At 42.3% G+C, this 15,807-nt stretch overlaps 2 protein-coding genes across 2 annotated transcripts; both read right to left on the bottom strand.

The window, feature by feature from the left end:
* Nucleotides 1–1,516: 1,516 nt before the first annotated feature.
* On the bottom strand, nucleotides 1,517–4,662 carry zgc:101664 (uncharacterized protein LOC450064 homolog). The gene is made up of 3 exons (XM_047592994.1): nucleotides 4,560–4,662; nucleotides 3,619–4,180; nucleotides 1,517–2,441 (listed from the first exon to the last, which is right to left on the bottom strand). The coding sequence occupies exons 2-3, from the start codon at nucleotides 4,108–4,110 to the stop codon at nucleotides 2,238–2,240; spliced, it is 696 nt and encodes a 231-aa protein (XP_047448950.1). The 5' UTR covers nucleotides 4,111–4,180; nucleotides 4,560–4,662; the 3' UTR covers nucleotides 1,517–2,237.
* Nucleotides 4,663–5,459: 797 nt separating this feature from the next.
* Nucleotides 5,460–15,605, bottom strand: LOC125012809 (serine/threonine-protein phosphatase 2A catalytic subunit beta isoform). The gene is made up of 8 exons (XM_047592963.1): nucleotides 15,218–15,605; nucleotides 13,190–13,228; nucleotides 11,628–11,798; nucleotides 8,976–9,149; nucleotides 8,797–8,886; nucleotides 8,158–8,319; nucleotides 6,727–6,845; nucleotides 5,460–6,211 (listed from the first exon to the last, which is right to left on the bottom strand). Exons 1-8 carry the CDS (start codon nucleotides 15,317–15,319, stop codon nucleotides 6,139–6,141), a joined length of 930 nt encoding a protein of 309 aa, XP_047448919.1. The 5' UTR covers nucleotides 15,320–15,605; the 3' UTR covers nucleotides 5,460–6,138.
* Between the last annotated feature and the right edge of the window lie 202 nt (nucleotides 15,606–15,807).

Genomic DNA, 15,807 nt, shown 5'->3' with positions numbered 1-15,807 from the left:
AACCAAATTATGGGAAGATACTACAACTTGATGTCTACTTGCATTGAACCACATTTTATTTCTTGCTTTGAACATATATCGTTTGGCTTCATTGACTCATCCATCTGGCAGAAATAAACTATTCTATATCATTAATCTTCTTATACATTTAACCATAAATGTCGACACACTAATCAAAAACCACTTGTAAGATCTTCTATTGTCTGCGTGCTGTTTGTCGCCCCCTGGCGGTCGTCATTGCTCTGTACTGTTTTGTATTTCCTAACTAAGTTCATTAAAATATCTCATTGGCCAAAATGATGCTATTTTCTTTGGGATATGAGCAGTTCCAGTACTATCCGAGGGCTGGGCCACCATATCGATCCCGCGTCCACATTTCCTCCGGACTCATACGCAGTTTAGGCCTCTGCGATAAGTTGACGTGGAGGCTACGGCGTAATAACGTAGACACCTATGTAAAGACTAACATCGTAGCCTGACCTCCCCAGAAATGTAACTATGCAGAGCGCAGGAGCTGTGATTGGCCCTCTTGGTAGTAGCGTGTTTCCTCTTTGGTGTTTCCGGCTGCTTCCCCGTCTCCACAATTTTCAGACTGATTGTTTTGGATCAATATATCGGTAAAGTTAACTGAGGAGGTTTGGAGATACAGACATTTGTACGACTCATGTTTGGTGAAATTTTCAGGGCCACCATTGTTGAAAGTGAAACAGGAAGTGATGAGACACTGGCGTTTTAATCAATCGTATGCTCTGCTCTAGTGTTTGATTATAAACTGAACTTATTTTTAAAAATGATTTTTCAACTTTCACGGTCCCGTGGGACCTCTTTGCAGAGCGGTTGGCATGGCAACTGGTTTGTTTCCGTTTCTATAGCGTCGAGTAATGAACTAAACGAAACTTATACAAAAAAAAAATGGCACTTGAACATTCATCATTATATTAACGACCTAAAATGACTGAAATCATTAGTGTTTTAGTTTGACTTAGGCCCCCACCCACTAACTTATACTGCAGCCTCCAGCCACCAGGGGGAGCTCTGCTTGCTTTGGCTTCACTTTAGAGGAGCTGTTCCATATTTATATACAGTCTATGGGTCAGACACAGGATTCTTCTTCTTCATTGGCAGATTTGATGTTAACCAACCGCCATTAAAACAGCTCCAGTGATCAAACAGCTTTAATACTTGAGATGAAATGATAATAAACATAAATATATATATATATATTTGCTTTAAATGTGACATATTAGCATATTAGACGTGGATGTAACGTCCTGCAGCAGAGCAGGGAGGCATGAACCCGACGTCACATCCGCTAACCTAGATTCTAATGCAGCGTGGAGGCTGTCAGGACCAGGGCCCATAGCAACAAAGGAGAGTGTGAGGGATGTTGGGGAGGGGGTGAGGGGGTGAGGGGGGGGGTGTACTATATCCACGCCGCCCTCATTCATTCAGCGCTTACACAAGCATCATGTGACCGCTGCAGCTTTTCCAGAACAAACCACATCACACGCTCGGCTGTGCATCCACCGCACCAGACAGTTTATTTAAAAAAATATACATGTACACATTTATTTACAGCATCGGATAGAAAACTGAACAGAATGAAAACACAGGGTTCCAGTCCAGTTCTCAGTTCAGCTCATAAATACTTTATTAAAAGGGTTTTAATAACTGTGGCTCAGAAAAATAGGGGGGAGCTGAATTTAAAATAAATACCTGTGACGCTATTAAACAGTTGGTTAATAACAATCAGTGCCTTAAGCTCCGCCCCCTAACGATATATTTCATGGACGTATTTTTTGAGATTAACGACTTGAGTGAAGCTGAATTCGCAATCATGTCTGTTCACATGAAAACATTAATATAAATCTCATATCAAAGGCAGAAATATTTCATAAAGACGACATTTTTAAAAACATTCTATACAACATTAATAAAAACATTTGGGGAAAATCGTCCCTGATATGTTTCAGTGCAGGAATGAAACCACATTGTTTGTCCAATCTAGGTCAGTTTCATCGGATTCATCATTTAAAAAAGTCACAGCTCCAAATTCCTCTCATTTTCTTGGTGAGAATCATAACTCACATGAAGGTAAAACGTGACTGCAGTTTTTAAAAAGCTCTCCACAAGCAGGGACTCGTTTCAGGATAAAACAATGTTCACCAACCGGTTCCTCAGCTGAGAACCTAGAGAGGAAGTTCCTCGACAAGACGCCTGGAGCTGTTAAGGCTCCGCTACAAGCTGAAGACGGCTTCGAGCCGGCGCACGGACAGGACGATTCTACCCGACAGCTGCAGCTCGTCCTTCAGGAAACGTCCCACCTGCTCCGAGTAGAGGACATCGCAGAACGCCCAGATCTCCGCCCGCTCACGCTGGATGTTGGCGTTACACGTCGGCAGCTTGGAGGTCCGGACCAAGCGGCTCAGAGTCCGCCACACCTGGAGGACAAAAGAACTCGAATATGTCACTACATTAGACCACATTTATCTTTTCCCTGGTGGTCCTCAGTTCTCTTCACATTGTCCATGGTGTAAAATGCTCTTCCCTCCACTATTAAACACAGCCCTGAGTTCTACTGCTGCTTTTCTTCCAAACGTTTCTCCATCAATCAGGATTTATTTCTTCCTGGTAGATCATGGTTCTCCACTATCCTTCCAGTCTGGAATAAAGGTCTAAAGCCAGTTTCAGTAGTTTCTAGATGTTTCCTCTGCTTGATGCAGCCAATGATTTGACCCTTCTCCACCAGACTAACATCTCCTCCACCAAACTAACATCTCCTCCACCAGACTAACATCTCCTCCACCATTCTAACATCTCCTCCTCCAGACTAACATCTCCTCCTCCACCAGACTAACATCTTCTCCACCAGACTAACATCTCCTCCACCAGACTAACGTCTCCTCCTCCACCAGACTAACATCTCCTCCACCAGACTAACATCTCCTCCACCATTCTAACATCTCCTCCTCCAGACTAACATCTCCTCCTCCACCAGACTAACATCTCCTCCACCAGACTAACATCTCCTCCACCAGACTAACGTCTCCTCCTCCACCAGACTAACATCTTCTCCACCAGACTAACATCTCCTCCTCCACCAGACTAACATCTCCTCCACCAGACTAACATCTCCTCCACCAGACTAACATCTCCTCCTCCACCAGACTAACATCTCCTCCATCAGACTAACATCTCCTCCACCAGACTAACATCTCCTCCAGGTAAATTAGGAAGTAGCGACGTCTCGATCCGTCATAAACCAAAACCACATCCCTGTAGCGACAAAATATCTTCTTCCTCTTTGGTTTTACCTGTGGTTGGTCAAAGCCTCCAAAATAAATAAACAAATAATCAAAGAAGAAGAAGAGGTGAGTGAGAATCGAGGTGGTGGTAGGAGATCATTTAAACAGAATCCATTGAGTCCACTCAGGTCAAAGGCTACAGACAAACAGCAACAACAACCACTGAAGGTTTAAAAGAAGAGAAAACACCAGGAACGAGTTCCCCTCTCACGCTACATTAACTCTCATATTGGACTGAATCCACGGACAGACTGTTCTGGATTCTACAGGGGAGGAACTTCAGGTTCCTGGGGTCGTGGGACCGTCCACTGACCTGTTCCATGTCCCGCGCTGGTCCACAGTTGTGCTCTCCGATCACCCACCGGACCCTCTGGTGGAGGTGAAGCCCGTGGACCGACACCACGTGGCGAAAGCGTTTGGACAACAACGGGGACGAACTCTGCTGAGGAGCTCGTCTCCGGGTGAAGATGCTCCAGGAGCGTTTGGACGGCGACGGCGTGGAAGACAAACCGTCTTCGTCTCCGTTTTTGTGTTTCCGTGGAGGATGGTGATGGTGTTTGGGTTCGTCTGGTGGACCTTCAGGGTGAGGTTTAGTCTCCGCCGTCGGGAATCCGTTGGAGGTGATGACAGGAGCTGGTTTCGCGGGTCTGATGGGGAGCTGGCGGTCTGCGGTGGGGGGGAACCAGGGGGCGAAGACCGGAGGACGCCGGCAGGGAAACGGCTCCAGGAGCTTCTCTGTCCTCTCTAACAGAGAACCCAGCCCGTCTCCACATCCAGGCCGATAGTGAAGAACCACATCCTCCATCCAGACGGACAGAGGTCAGAAGAGGGACGACACCGCCACCACCTTCATCATCCTCATCATCCTCCTCCTCCTGGGCATCAAGGTGACAGAACAGTCAGATAACAGCACGAATTTAACAGCTGTAACAGCTTTTTGTGCGTAAATCTTTTCTAATTAACACTGACTTTCACTATTCAGCTCTTTCTATTATTCTAATTAGTCCCAAACTTATCTTCATGACTAAAACGTACAGTGATAAAACAAACTGAATAAATAAATACCTCTGTTTGTAAATGATCTGTATGGTAAGTGAAAGACACCGGTAGCTAATGTTTTTAGCTTGTGATGCTAACTAACGAACCAGCTGGAAAAGCTGACACTAAAACAGATTTTACCGTTTCCTATAAACACTCAACAGTTTACGACATAACTGGGAAACACTTTACTTTAACGAAACGAATGAAACGAACCTTTAATGTGTCCGAACTGAGCACAAATCCTCCATGAAACAGACGTGAACGAGTTAACGACCCGGAAGTGAACATGGACGGGAAATTCAGGAGAACTCTCGCGATAGTTGAGACAACCCAGAGGAAGGTTTAAAAAACTTTATTTAAATTTAAAAATACACATTTCAACTTGAATAGATTATATAAAACATCCAAAAAAAATAAAGTTTATTATTTCTTATATTATTCATAATATTGGGATCTAGTTTCTAATTTTATTTTTAGTTATTGGTCATTCATGTAAAAATGCACATTTGAACCGAAAAAGACTACAATTACATATTTATTTATATTAATTACTTTTTTTTTTTTTTTTACTTTTAGAGAAAGACAAAAGAGATGTTTGCTTTGACCTTGAACGCATCCATACTTTAATTCTTCAGTTCAATTGTGTTTATATTGTGTCAATAACAGTAGATGATTTACAGAAACCAACCTGAAAAACCTCCAGAACAACCTGAAGGAAAAACTCTAAACAAAAAAAAACTTTTAACAGGAAGAAACCTGGAGCAGAACCAGCTCATATGGAGGAACCATCTCCTGAAGGCCAGACGTGTAGAAACAGAGAAGATAGTTGTATGTCTTAAACTACTAGTATTGAATAAATTCATTCCAAAGTTCAGACTGAGAAATTTCAAGTGTATTTTGTAATTGTTGTACTTTAAGGACCATGTATATCAGCAAAGTGAACTCATTCTTTACCATCTGTAATGAATACAAATTAAATGCATATTGTTCTTTTAAATGTAATAAAACCTTTCAAATATACACAATTTACAATAAACTTGAACGGTTTTAATATAAAGTCTTAAGTCTAAAGTCTAAATGAGGCTTAAGAAAAGACACAGAATCATCCCCGTAGTTCGTCAATAGGACATTTTATTTTTATACGTCTGTTGTCTTTATTCAAATTACAGTAATATACTTGCTGAGATGACCACCGGCTGCAGCCTGACAGCTAAGACTCACAGCTGTACTACTTAAAGCAGAGGTTTTTTTTTTTCATTCTTTTTGCTCGTCTTTTTTAAAATTATCTTGCAACAGAAAAAAAAGAAAAGCACAGATGTGTGGTGGTGGTGGTGGTGTAGGAGGGGAGGTTATATAGCGCTGACGTTTAAAAAAAGAAAAACAAGACAAAGAAAACAGGTTTGTGGGAAAAGGATCAGAATATGGCACATTTGGTCCACGTCGGTAGTTTTATTATCTGGTTTTCAAACATGTAAGAAACAAAAAGAAAACAGAACATCGTAGTAGTTGTTTTTCATTTTTTTTTCCCAGAAAGCACAGCATTAATGACAGCATACTGAAAACACGACTGTAGAGGGGGCCGCTCTTTAAGTTTCTCTCTTTTTTATTAAAATCTGGAATTCATCAGCCAATCGTTTGTCTCTATTCTCCCTGGTACAGTGTTTATCTTTATTGTTATTATTAATATCTTCTTTCCATCCAAAATGAAGAGAGGAGGAGGAGGAGGAGGAGGAAGAGGGAGTGGGTGGGGCTTGGAGGATGATTGACAGGGAAGGGGAGGGGCTTCGGACATTCACAGGAAGTAGTCGGGAGTGCGTCTGGTCACGTGGGGCTCGCCGCGGCGGGGGGCGGGGTCAAACTGAAGGCTGTGGAGGCAGGAGAGGGTTCGTTAGAGAGAATCATTAATAAACATGATTAAAATCAATAAAACTGCTGTAATAATTTATCTAAAAGAAAAAATGAAGGCAGGCAGCTCATGGAAAATACCAGAAAATCAAACTGATGCTTATTAACAAGGTTTAGTCGTGTGTTTACACTGTAAATTTAAATTCATTTTGGATTTTTTTTTGACTATTTACCAGTTTATTTTCTGTAAATAATGAATTATTTATCATCCAAGTCTGATATTACATATAAAATAAGTTTTAAATGTAAATAAAACGTCCACATAGTTGACGTATGAAAACAAACTCAACATGTTATAAGTGGTTTAAAATATTTAAGTAAAATAAACCAATGATGATGAGTTTATTTGTCCTAAATGTTAAAAAAACCTTTAGGAGTCCTTCCAGAATCTTTCCAAAGAGCTTAAAGTGAAATCTGAGTGTTACATCCTGGAAATAAAGGTGAAGCAGGAAGAGCAGGAGGCCGTGAAACTCACAAAGAGTATTTCAGAGTGTCGTCCAGTTCCATGATGGCCGCCTGGTTTCCACAGCGGTAGCAGTAGTTTGGAGCACTGAAGATGGTCACCACGTTCTTATCGTGGCCCCAGTTATAGCCCTGGAGGGAGGACACACACGAGACCAGATTAGAATCAGAATCTGGCTTCAGTAGATATTTATTCCATCTATGAGCCACAACCACATCACCTCAAAAGTCACATGTAAATATGAACCATAGACTGTATATAAAGATGGAGCAGTGAAGCCACAGCTAGGTCATAAGCCACACCCCCTCATGTAAGTGGGTGGGACTTTGGTGGGAGTACATGTGAGTGTATTTCGAGGGTGGTTTCTGTCAGTTTAGGTAGTTAATATAATGCTGATGAATTTGTTTTTTGTCAGATGTAAAAATAAAAGATAAGTAGTCCCTCATTAAGTTGCTTGTTATAAGACAAGCAGCAAACAAGGACACGTGGTAGCATGCAGCTAAAAACTCCTTTGTTTCATTTGTACTGTCCTTGAATTAAATGCTATTTAGTTCACATGCTACTTATGCTAATCGTGCGTTCCATTTGTTCTTGGAAGTCTGAAGTTCCAACTTGAACACGCCCAAAGTCATTAGAATCTTCTACATCGGGAGTTGCGGTTCCAAGATGGCCGCCCCGTGTGTGTAAACATTAATTAGGAGCTCCTGTAATATTCCCTTTATTAGCACTTCTGATTAGCTTTCGCTGCATTAATCCAGTTGTACAGACTGTTTTTCCCCACATACATTGAAATGCTGTTGCAGGATAATTTAAGTTTTTCATGTTTTATATGGGAACTACAACTACATGTCACGCTAACAATGGCTAAAAACAATAGCCTGGTCAAACCACATCTAGGTGGTCCATATTTATATACGGTCTATGGAGGAGACGTGTTTAGTCCATATTTATATACGGTCTATGGATGAGACGTGTTTAGTCCATATTTATATACGGTCTATGGAGGAGACGTGTTTAGTCCATATTTATATACAGTCTATGGAGAAGTGTTTAGTCCATATTTATATACAGTCTATGGAGGAGACATGTTTAGTCCATATTTATATACGGTCTATGGAGGAGACGTGTTTAGTCCATATCTATATACAGTCTATGGAGAAGTGTTTAGTCCATATCTATATACAGTCTATGGAGGAGACGTGTTGAGTCCATATTTATATACGGTCTATAGAGATGTGTTTAGTCCATATTTATATACAGTCTATGGAGGAGACGTGTTTAGTCCATATTTATATACAGTCTATGGAGGAGACGTGTTTAGTCCATATCTATATACAGTCTATGGAGAAGTGTTTAGTCCATATTTATATACAGTCTATGGAGGAGACGTGTTTAGTCCATATTTATATACGGTCTATGGAGACGTGTTGAGTCCATATTTACCTCCATGACCAGCTGATGGGCCCGGGACACCAGGGTGAGGCCGTTGGCGTGGTTGAAGGTTTCAGAGATGTCCTGTCCGAAGGTGTAGCCGGCACCTCGGGGGGAGATCCCCCACCCGCCACGATCATCGGGGTCCGACCACAGCAGGTCACACATGGGGCCCTGAGAGACAGAACCAGGACAGAGTCTAGATCCTCCTCCTCCACATGATCACAGCAAGACCTGAATCTGGTGGTAACCATGGTAACCTTCACTAATCCATGGAGGAGGAGGAAGAGGTGGAGGACAAGGTATTTCTACTCATCATTTTTTCTCCTTTTCCTGCTACTTCTCTTCCTCCTCTACCCTCCTCTCGCTTCCTTCTACCTCCCCCTCCTCTCTTCACCCTCCACTCCTTTATCTCCATCCTCTTCTTCTACCTCTCCCTCCTGCTCCTCTCATCCTTCTGTCTCTCCCTCCCTCCTTCTCCCCCTTTTCTCCCCCTCCCCACCCCGTCCTATATGTCCAGTAGATGTGATGCTCCTCTACAGTGGCCACGCGGTTTAATCTGGAGACGGCCGACTCCCTCAGACCTGACCTCATGATGCAGACGTTGGCTGGTTTCCGGCGTAGCATTTAGCATCAATAATGTGTTTTTACCTCATGTGGGACTTCTTGGAGGCGGTCCAGAGCTCGTATGTGATCCAGAGTGTCTATGGAGGGAGACAGACCTCCGTGGAGACAGAAGATCTGAGGAGAAGGAGGACATAAAATAAACCATTCGAAGCCAGAGTCATCCTTCCCTCCCCCCGGGTCCAGCCTCCATCCCATCCTCCTACCTGTCCGTCGACCAGTGCGGTGAGCGGCAGGTAGTCGAACAGGTCTGTGAAGTACTTCCAGACGTTGGCGTTGCCGTACTTCCTCAGGCACTCGTCGTAGAAGCCGTAGACCTGCGTGATCTGCCGCGACTCGTGGTTCCCTCGGAGGATGGTGATTCGCTCCTGGAAACGAACCTGGGCCACAACACGGCAAAGAAGGGAGGAGGATTCAGTTTTTATTTAGAGGAGAAGATGATGAGGATTTAGATGAATTAATTATCTTTCTAATATTATTTTTCCACTCTAGTTTCAGCCTCTTAAATCTAAATGACCCGTTCATCTATTCAACAGAAGACATCTCGGTCGTCTTCTTCTACTCCATTAATTCAGGACTGGAGACAAAGACGGAGGAGGAGATACTTTCTCCCTTTATCCTTCTTCTCTTCCTCCTCATCCTGTTCCCTTTAACTCCATCTTTTCATCCATCCTCCTCCTACGTCTCATCCTCCTCTTTATTCTCTTTCCTTCTCCTAAATAAAACACTTTAACTTTAACCGTACGTGACAGCTGACATGACTTAACTTTAAAATGAGAAGTAATAATGGAGTAAATAAACCGATCTCAGGTCCGGTTACACGTTTACAGGAAGTGAAGATTCATTTTTGACGTGGACTCGTGGAGAGAAGGAAGATTCAGTTACATGTATGGAAATAATATCCTGTAAAAGGAGCCGGTGTTGACTTTAATCACTCGAGTCACATCGACCAGAGTCTCCGTTTCAACTTTTGTAGAAAACGTAAATAGTGGTGCTAGACCGAGGAAAACTAGACTAGTTCCACATAATTGAGTCTTTTTCCTGAACATTGTCGTCATGTTTGGTTCACGGAGGAAAACGCTAGCGAGATAGAAAGAAACACAACATGACAGCCCCTTTCCTATTGGTGGAAACATGCATCCATCAGCCAATCAGGACATGATGTGTCAGTGGTTGCTAAGCAACAGTGAGGCTATATTCAGTCTATGGAGACAGGAGACAGTTTAGAGACATTTTGACATTATTACTGGTTGGACACCTGATAGTTGTGGACATGGTCCTAAATAGTTTTAGTGGAAATAGTTGTAAATAAGTAAATGTGTTGATCAGCTTTAGAAATGTCCAGGTTAGATTTACATTCTAAGTTCTAGAAATGTTTGGTTCAACATGTTTGTGGTTTTCTAACGTGTTCCTCCTGGATCTGATGGTTCTAGTCTGGTTTTAGCTCCAACGTGTTCACACAGTTTGTAAAGTCACATGTGAGGCTGAGCTGAAAACAATGAAACCAAACCAGGACCAAGAAACAGTTTTTAACGGGAAATATAAAAGGAAAACCAGAAGGAGTCAAAGTCCGGACGGTTAACAACCAGAATCAGCTGATGCACAAGAGGAAACTTTTAGCTCAGCAGAGAAACCAGATCAAAAGCTGGTTAGCAGCTAATGCTAACAACCACCAGACTTTAAACTTCATATTAATTATGTATAATTATTCTTAGGCTATGAATTACAGCTGCTCAGTGTGTGAATACTTTAATGTTCTGTATTCTCAGCCAAACACTGTGGCTTCATAATATCCACTGGTTCATTTTTATTTACATCATCACCTTTAACTACTTGTGTTGTAATGTTTTGGACATTGGTTCATTGCACTCCGTCACCTCAAACATCGCTGCATCGTGGCTTTTACAAACCGGTTCATGACGCAATAAAAGTCGACAGTAAACGCATCAACACACGAGTTAATCTCAAGGTCACATCGTCTCAGTCGAACATGAGGCTGGTTTCAAGAAAAACTGATCTGATTTATTAGTGATAAACTAAGATGTCTTCTAGATTAGAGACTAGAGACCATCCTGACATAATCCTGAACTCATCCATCTAGACCTGGACTAGACCTGGACTAGACCTGGACTAGACCTGGACTAGACCTGGACTAGACCTGGACTAGACCTGGACTAGACCTGGACTAGACCTGGACCCAGAGTTTCTGGAAACAAAGCAAAGCTGAAATAGAACCAGGTCCACTCTCCATTAGGATCAAACCAACGAACCCTAAATGTTCCTCCACGTTGGGTTTTTAGCTCTTGAAAGGGAACCAAGGCTACATCTCAATGCTAAGCTAACCCTCACTGTAAGATGTGTGCGTTGTGTTTGTTGTGTGTAACCACCATGTGTCTGCTAAACGGAAATAATGGCCCATGTATGAAATGGAGACACAGGTTCTGCCACTGGAACAGAATTGCCTCGTAGTGACACTCGGCCCTGACGGTGACGTGGAAGCAGAGAAGATGAAGCGCATATTTTCAAAACATTCAGTTGAGGAAGTGATGAAAGTCAGAAAGTCACCGTGTGGTGCATATATGTGGTGTTAAGGCTCAAAAGGGCCTCAGAAGATACTAAACACCATATCAGTAAACACTTGGTGTTGGTTGTTTTTAAATTTAATGACGTATTGAGGCACTGAGTTCCACTTTGACTGTGTCTGATATTAACTCTTAGTTTTTTTAACATTCCTAAGAAAATGCACGTGGACAGTTGCTTTTTACAGGGATTTCCAGGTCAAACAAGCGTTTCTGTAACATTGAAGACTCCTCGATGAGTTTTTTCCTGTTCCACGGCCACAGAGGACGAGGATTTACCTTTAACGTGACGAGCAGCGTGACCGTCTCCACGGAGTAGTAGCCTCTGTCGACGTAGTCTCCCATGAACAGGTAGTTGGTGTCGGGAGACTTGCCTCCGATCTTAAACAGCTCCATCAGGTCGTGGAATTGACCGTGGACGTCGCCACAAACCGTCACTGGGCATCGCACCTGAAAGGGGGACGGGCCACAACACAAACAGGGTCACACGGATAAAATACTTCCAAAACACACGTATTTATGGGCACGCGGGAGGATTTTAGAAATGGAAAACAGTCTGGAAACTTTCTGTTTCTTCCAGAATACAGATAAGGCTCGATACACACAACAAAAACCTGAAATATGACTGTGAACAGTAGAAAACTGAACAAGAAAATCAACACGACACGATTCCTCAAATAATTCCCACATCCTCCTGGAACAGGAACAAGGTGGTGGATAAAACAAACCCCGGACACGTCGTCTTTACAGACAGACGTAGTTCATAAAAACGAGCTTCTATATAAAGAAACCCGGTGGCATTGAAGGAGGAGTGTGACCCTACGTCTCGGCTCAGACTGGGTTTGCAGTGTAAACAAGGTGCCACATTGTTCGGGCTGACGCCACCGGGGGAGAGACGCTCAAAGACGCCGTTGTTCGTTTCCCCCAATATCTAAGACGCTGGTTGTATAAATAGAAGAAATCCACCCGGAGAGGACGTCACATACATGTGCTGATTGGAAACATTCCAGCTGCTTTCAAGTCTCTTACTGATGTTAATGGTTAATGCACTCGAAAAGGAAATGAATCCAACAAAGAGAAGGGGAAGTGCTAGTTGATTCCTTCATTCCTCCCCTTTCTTCTTTCCTTCCTCCTGTATTTCCTACCTTGCTCCCTTCCTCCTTCTTACCTTTATTTCCACCCTCTTTCCTTCCTTCCTTCTTTACTTTCTTCCTACATTTCTACCTTGTTTCATACCTTCTTTACTTACACCCTTTTCCATTTCTTCCTCAATGATTTCCTACTACAGTCCTACCATCTTTCTTCCATCTACCCTTTCTACCTTCCATTTTCATTCCTTCCTCCTGTATTTCCTACCTTTCGTCCTTCCTTCCTACGCATCTACTTTCCTTCATACCTTCTTGACTTCCACCCTATTTGCTTTCTTCCTTGATAAATTCCCTCTTTTATCACCAACTTTACTACCTTCCTTTCCACCTCCCACATTTCCTACCCTGGTCCTTTCCTTCTTTTGAACCATATTTACTTTCTTCCTCCCTTCGTCCACAATTACCTTCTGTACTTCCACTGTTTTCTTTCTAAATAAATTTCCTTTCTTTACTACCTTTGTACCTTCCTTCCTCCCTTATTTCCTACCCTGCCCCCTTCCTCCTTTCAGAATTTCTTTCTTACTTCCTAGCTACCTTCTTTACTTCCATCCTCAATAAATTCCCTCTTTCTTTACAGCCTTCGTCCCTTCCCCATTTTTTTTCCATATTTAAATGTTTTCTTAAGTGAAGACGACACCAGACCAGGATATTCGCCCAAAAGAAATGCAAACGGTTTCCAAAACAAAATCTCACCTCCTGGACGTTGGACTCCTTGGTCAGAATCTCCTTGGCCTGCGGAAACAAACACAAGGTTCTTAAATTACATTAGAAGACGTGTTCCCGTGAACCACATCTCTCAGATTCTGCAGAAATCATGTGAGCAGACAGAAATAAAACCGTAATTCTCCCACAGACTGGTGCTTAGATGTGTGACAGGTTTATTACGGTACTTTCCAGGGAATCTATCAAGTTTTCATAAGGACGAGCATCGGCCAATCAGATCCGCCCCCAAGCTACGTAAGCGTAAAGAAACCGAGCGTACACCGGCTGGTACGGACACGGAGTCAAGGCTACTGTGGCTTCGGTAGCTTAGCTCGTTGCGGCTAATTAGCTTTACAAAAATTGCATTTTTTGCCTCTTGAAAGGGAATATGGCAGCAAAATACTACTGAGTCCCACTACAAGAGAGAATGTGCACACAGTCCAACCTTAGGATAGTTTATTTAGACTCAACGTCACCAATTTCTACTATTGTGCACATTAAAGAATCAGTAAAAATAACAGGAGATTAGCGCTCTGTAAAACATCCAACCATCATAACATGAACCTGTGTCCTGGTTTGGTCCTGGTTTACGCCAGCAAAACAAATAAAGACTGATCTACGGTCTCAATCCCGCCTGGATGGACACTAACGTCGATCAAAGCGGTGGATCAGGACGTCCGCACTAGAATTTTCTTTTCTACAGGTAAATGATACATAACACAAAGCTAAATGAACCAATCGACAGAATAGTAATTAATAGCTTTGCGTGAAGAGTTCACTGTAAAACAGGAAATGTGAGAACACCACAATGGATCCATGAAGCCGTGACCTGTTTAAGGACGTGCAAGTATAACCACGTTAATTTCACTGTATAAGCATTTTTTTTTTAAATTATTTCAGGGTAATAAATCAAGAATTAGGTTTAATTAGACTTTTTATAAACACAAGGAATCAAACTGAACTTCGGTCTTGATGTAATTAAATATGAAATACAGACATAAACATGATAAATATAGTCCATAAAAGCACAATAATTACAAAGTGCACTTGGAATCATTTTAATTTCACAGTGTAAACACTGGACCGTGCATTTTTAATACGGTTAAGTTGGATGTCTGGTTTTTAGAGAGAAAGAAAAGATTTCAATGTCACATTTTCTGGTTCTAAAATGACTTTAAACTTTAGGATTAAGAGGAATTTGTTGCCTTATCACCATTAAACTGAGACTAGAATCAAATTTGAACCTATTTCGGTTCATATTTTAATATATATACTTTAAGTTGAGCTCATTAATCATGATGTCAGACGTTTAATTTAATTCATTTTGTTTCTAGATTACTGAACAAACCCAGGTTCGGTCTCTTCTGATTCCTCTCAACCTCCAGGGTTCAGTTATAATGTGGATTTTGATCCTATCTGCGGGGGATGATGCCGAAACAAACAAATAAATAAATAAAGCCACCAAAACAGATGTTTTTAATGGTGCAGGGAACCCATCTAAAGCCTGGGAGCCTCGATTGGTTTATGCAATCATATCTGATCGATAAAGACAGGGCGCGGTGCAAATCTGAACACACGTCAACGGGAGAGTGCTGGAAATACAGAAAATACCATTAAAACCCAAATTAAACACAAGCGAAGTCCAGGCCTGTGCGTGAGGTGCGGGTTAATAAATGGGCAATAAAACGGGCTGCGTCTATTTACTGGCCACAAGATGCGAATTTTCGGCCTCCGTGTCCTTAATCGACGGTTTTCAGACAACCGTTCGTGTTCGTAGTTTTTATGAAGTCTCGGACAAATAAAACACTAATTAAATAATTACTCTAAAGATGTATTTTGCCTGTTTGTCGTCGGCAATTCTCGAGATGGCTGGTCGAAAAATGGGAGAGAAGGGGGCGAAATTAGCCGCCTTGTCGTTGCCCTCATTCCAGAAATTAGCCGGAGCCGTACTCGAAGCCAAGGCCCCGACAGAAAACGAGGCCGACGGAGGCAGAATAAAAAGGGGGAAAAGCCACTCACCTTCTCGCAGAGTGTCCTGACTTGGTTTTCCGATAGCTGCTTACACTCATTTAGCTGTTCGATCCATTGGTCTAGTTCTTTAGTAAAAGATTTGTCTTCCATGACAGCCGCGAAAAAACAAACTGGCTTTAGCCTTTAGCCTTTAGCCTTTAGCTCGTCGTATTGTTAGAACCGATCTAGTCCCGCCAAACCGGCTGGAAAATCAACGATAAGACGTCAAATCAACGAGCACTTCAGTCAATTTCTATCATGTTAAATCACTAATGTTGAGATACCGACGTTGAAAACCAGATTATGTTGACCGGGGGGAGTGGAAAAAGGGTCGAAAGTCCCCGATGCGGCAGAAGGAAGCGGCGTCGCAGCGACTAGCCGATTAGCTAAAAGAGCTAGCCACAATAACATCCGGGCATTTCAGCAGTTCGGCAGTGCGCAGGCGCAAACGCCGCCGCATGGACAGACGGTGAACTGCAGCATAGCAACAGGGTAACTCAGGAATGAGGAAGAAATAAATAAGTAATAACAAATAAAATAAATTAATATTATTTAGATATTCTGAGAATCACTTAAAGATACTCGTATTTTAAATATAC

Source organism: Mugil cephalus, chromosome 8, assembly GCF_022458985.1.
Source record: "Mugil cephalus isolate CIBA_MC_2020 chromosome 8, CIBA_Mcephalus_1.1, whole genome shotgun sequence".
Taxonomy (NCBI): domain Eukaryota; kingdom Metazoa; phylum Chordata; class Actinopteri; order Mugiliformes; family Mugilidae; genus Mugil; species Mugil cephalus.
Note: the sequence above shows the minus strand (reverse complement) of the source record. Positions and strands in the feature narration are given on the sequence as shown.

Bases quoted from the DNA above. Each gene is read 5' to 3' on its own strand.
- zgc:101664 (XM_047592994.1), bottom strand. From the start codon at position 4,110: ATGGAGGATGTGGTTCTTCACTATCGGCCTGGATGTGGAGACGGGCTG. The intron at 2,442-3,618 runs GTCAGTGGACGG...TTTGTCCTCCAG, and splicing joins CAGCGCGGGACATGGAACAG to GTGTGGCGGACTCTGAGCCG.
- LOC125012809 (XM_047592963.1), bottom strand. From the start codon at position 15,319: ATGGAAGACAAATCTTTTACTAAAGAACTAGACCAATGGATCGAACAG. The intron at 13,229-15,217 runs GTGAGTGGCTTT...TTGTTTCCGCAG, and splicing joins TCAGGACACTCTGCGAGAAG to GCCAAGGAGATTCTGACCAA. The intron at 6,846-8,157 runs GTAAATATGGAC...TCCTCCCTCCAG, and splicing joins CCCATCAGCTGGTCATGGAG to GGCTATAACTGGGGCCACGA.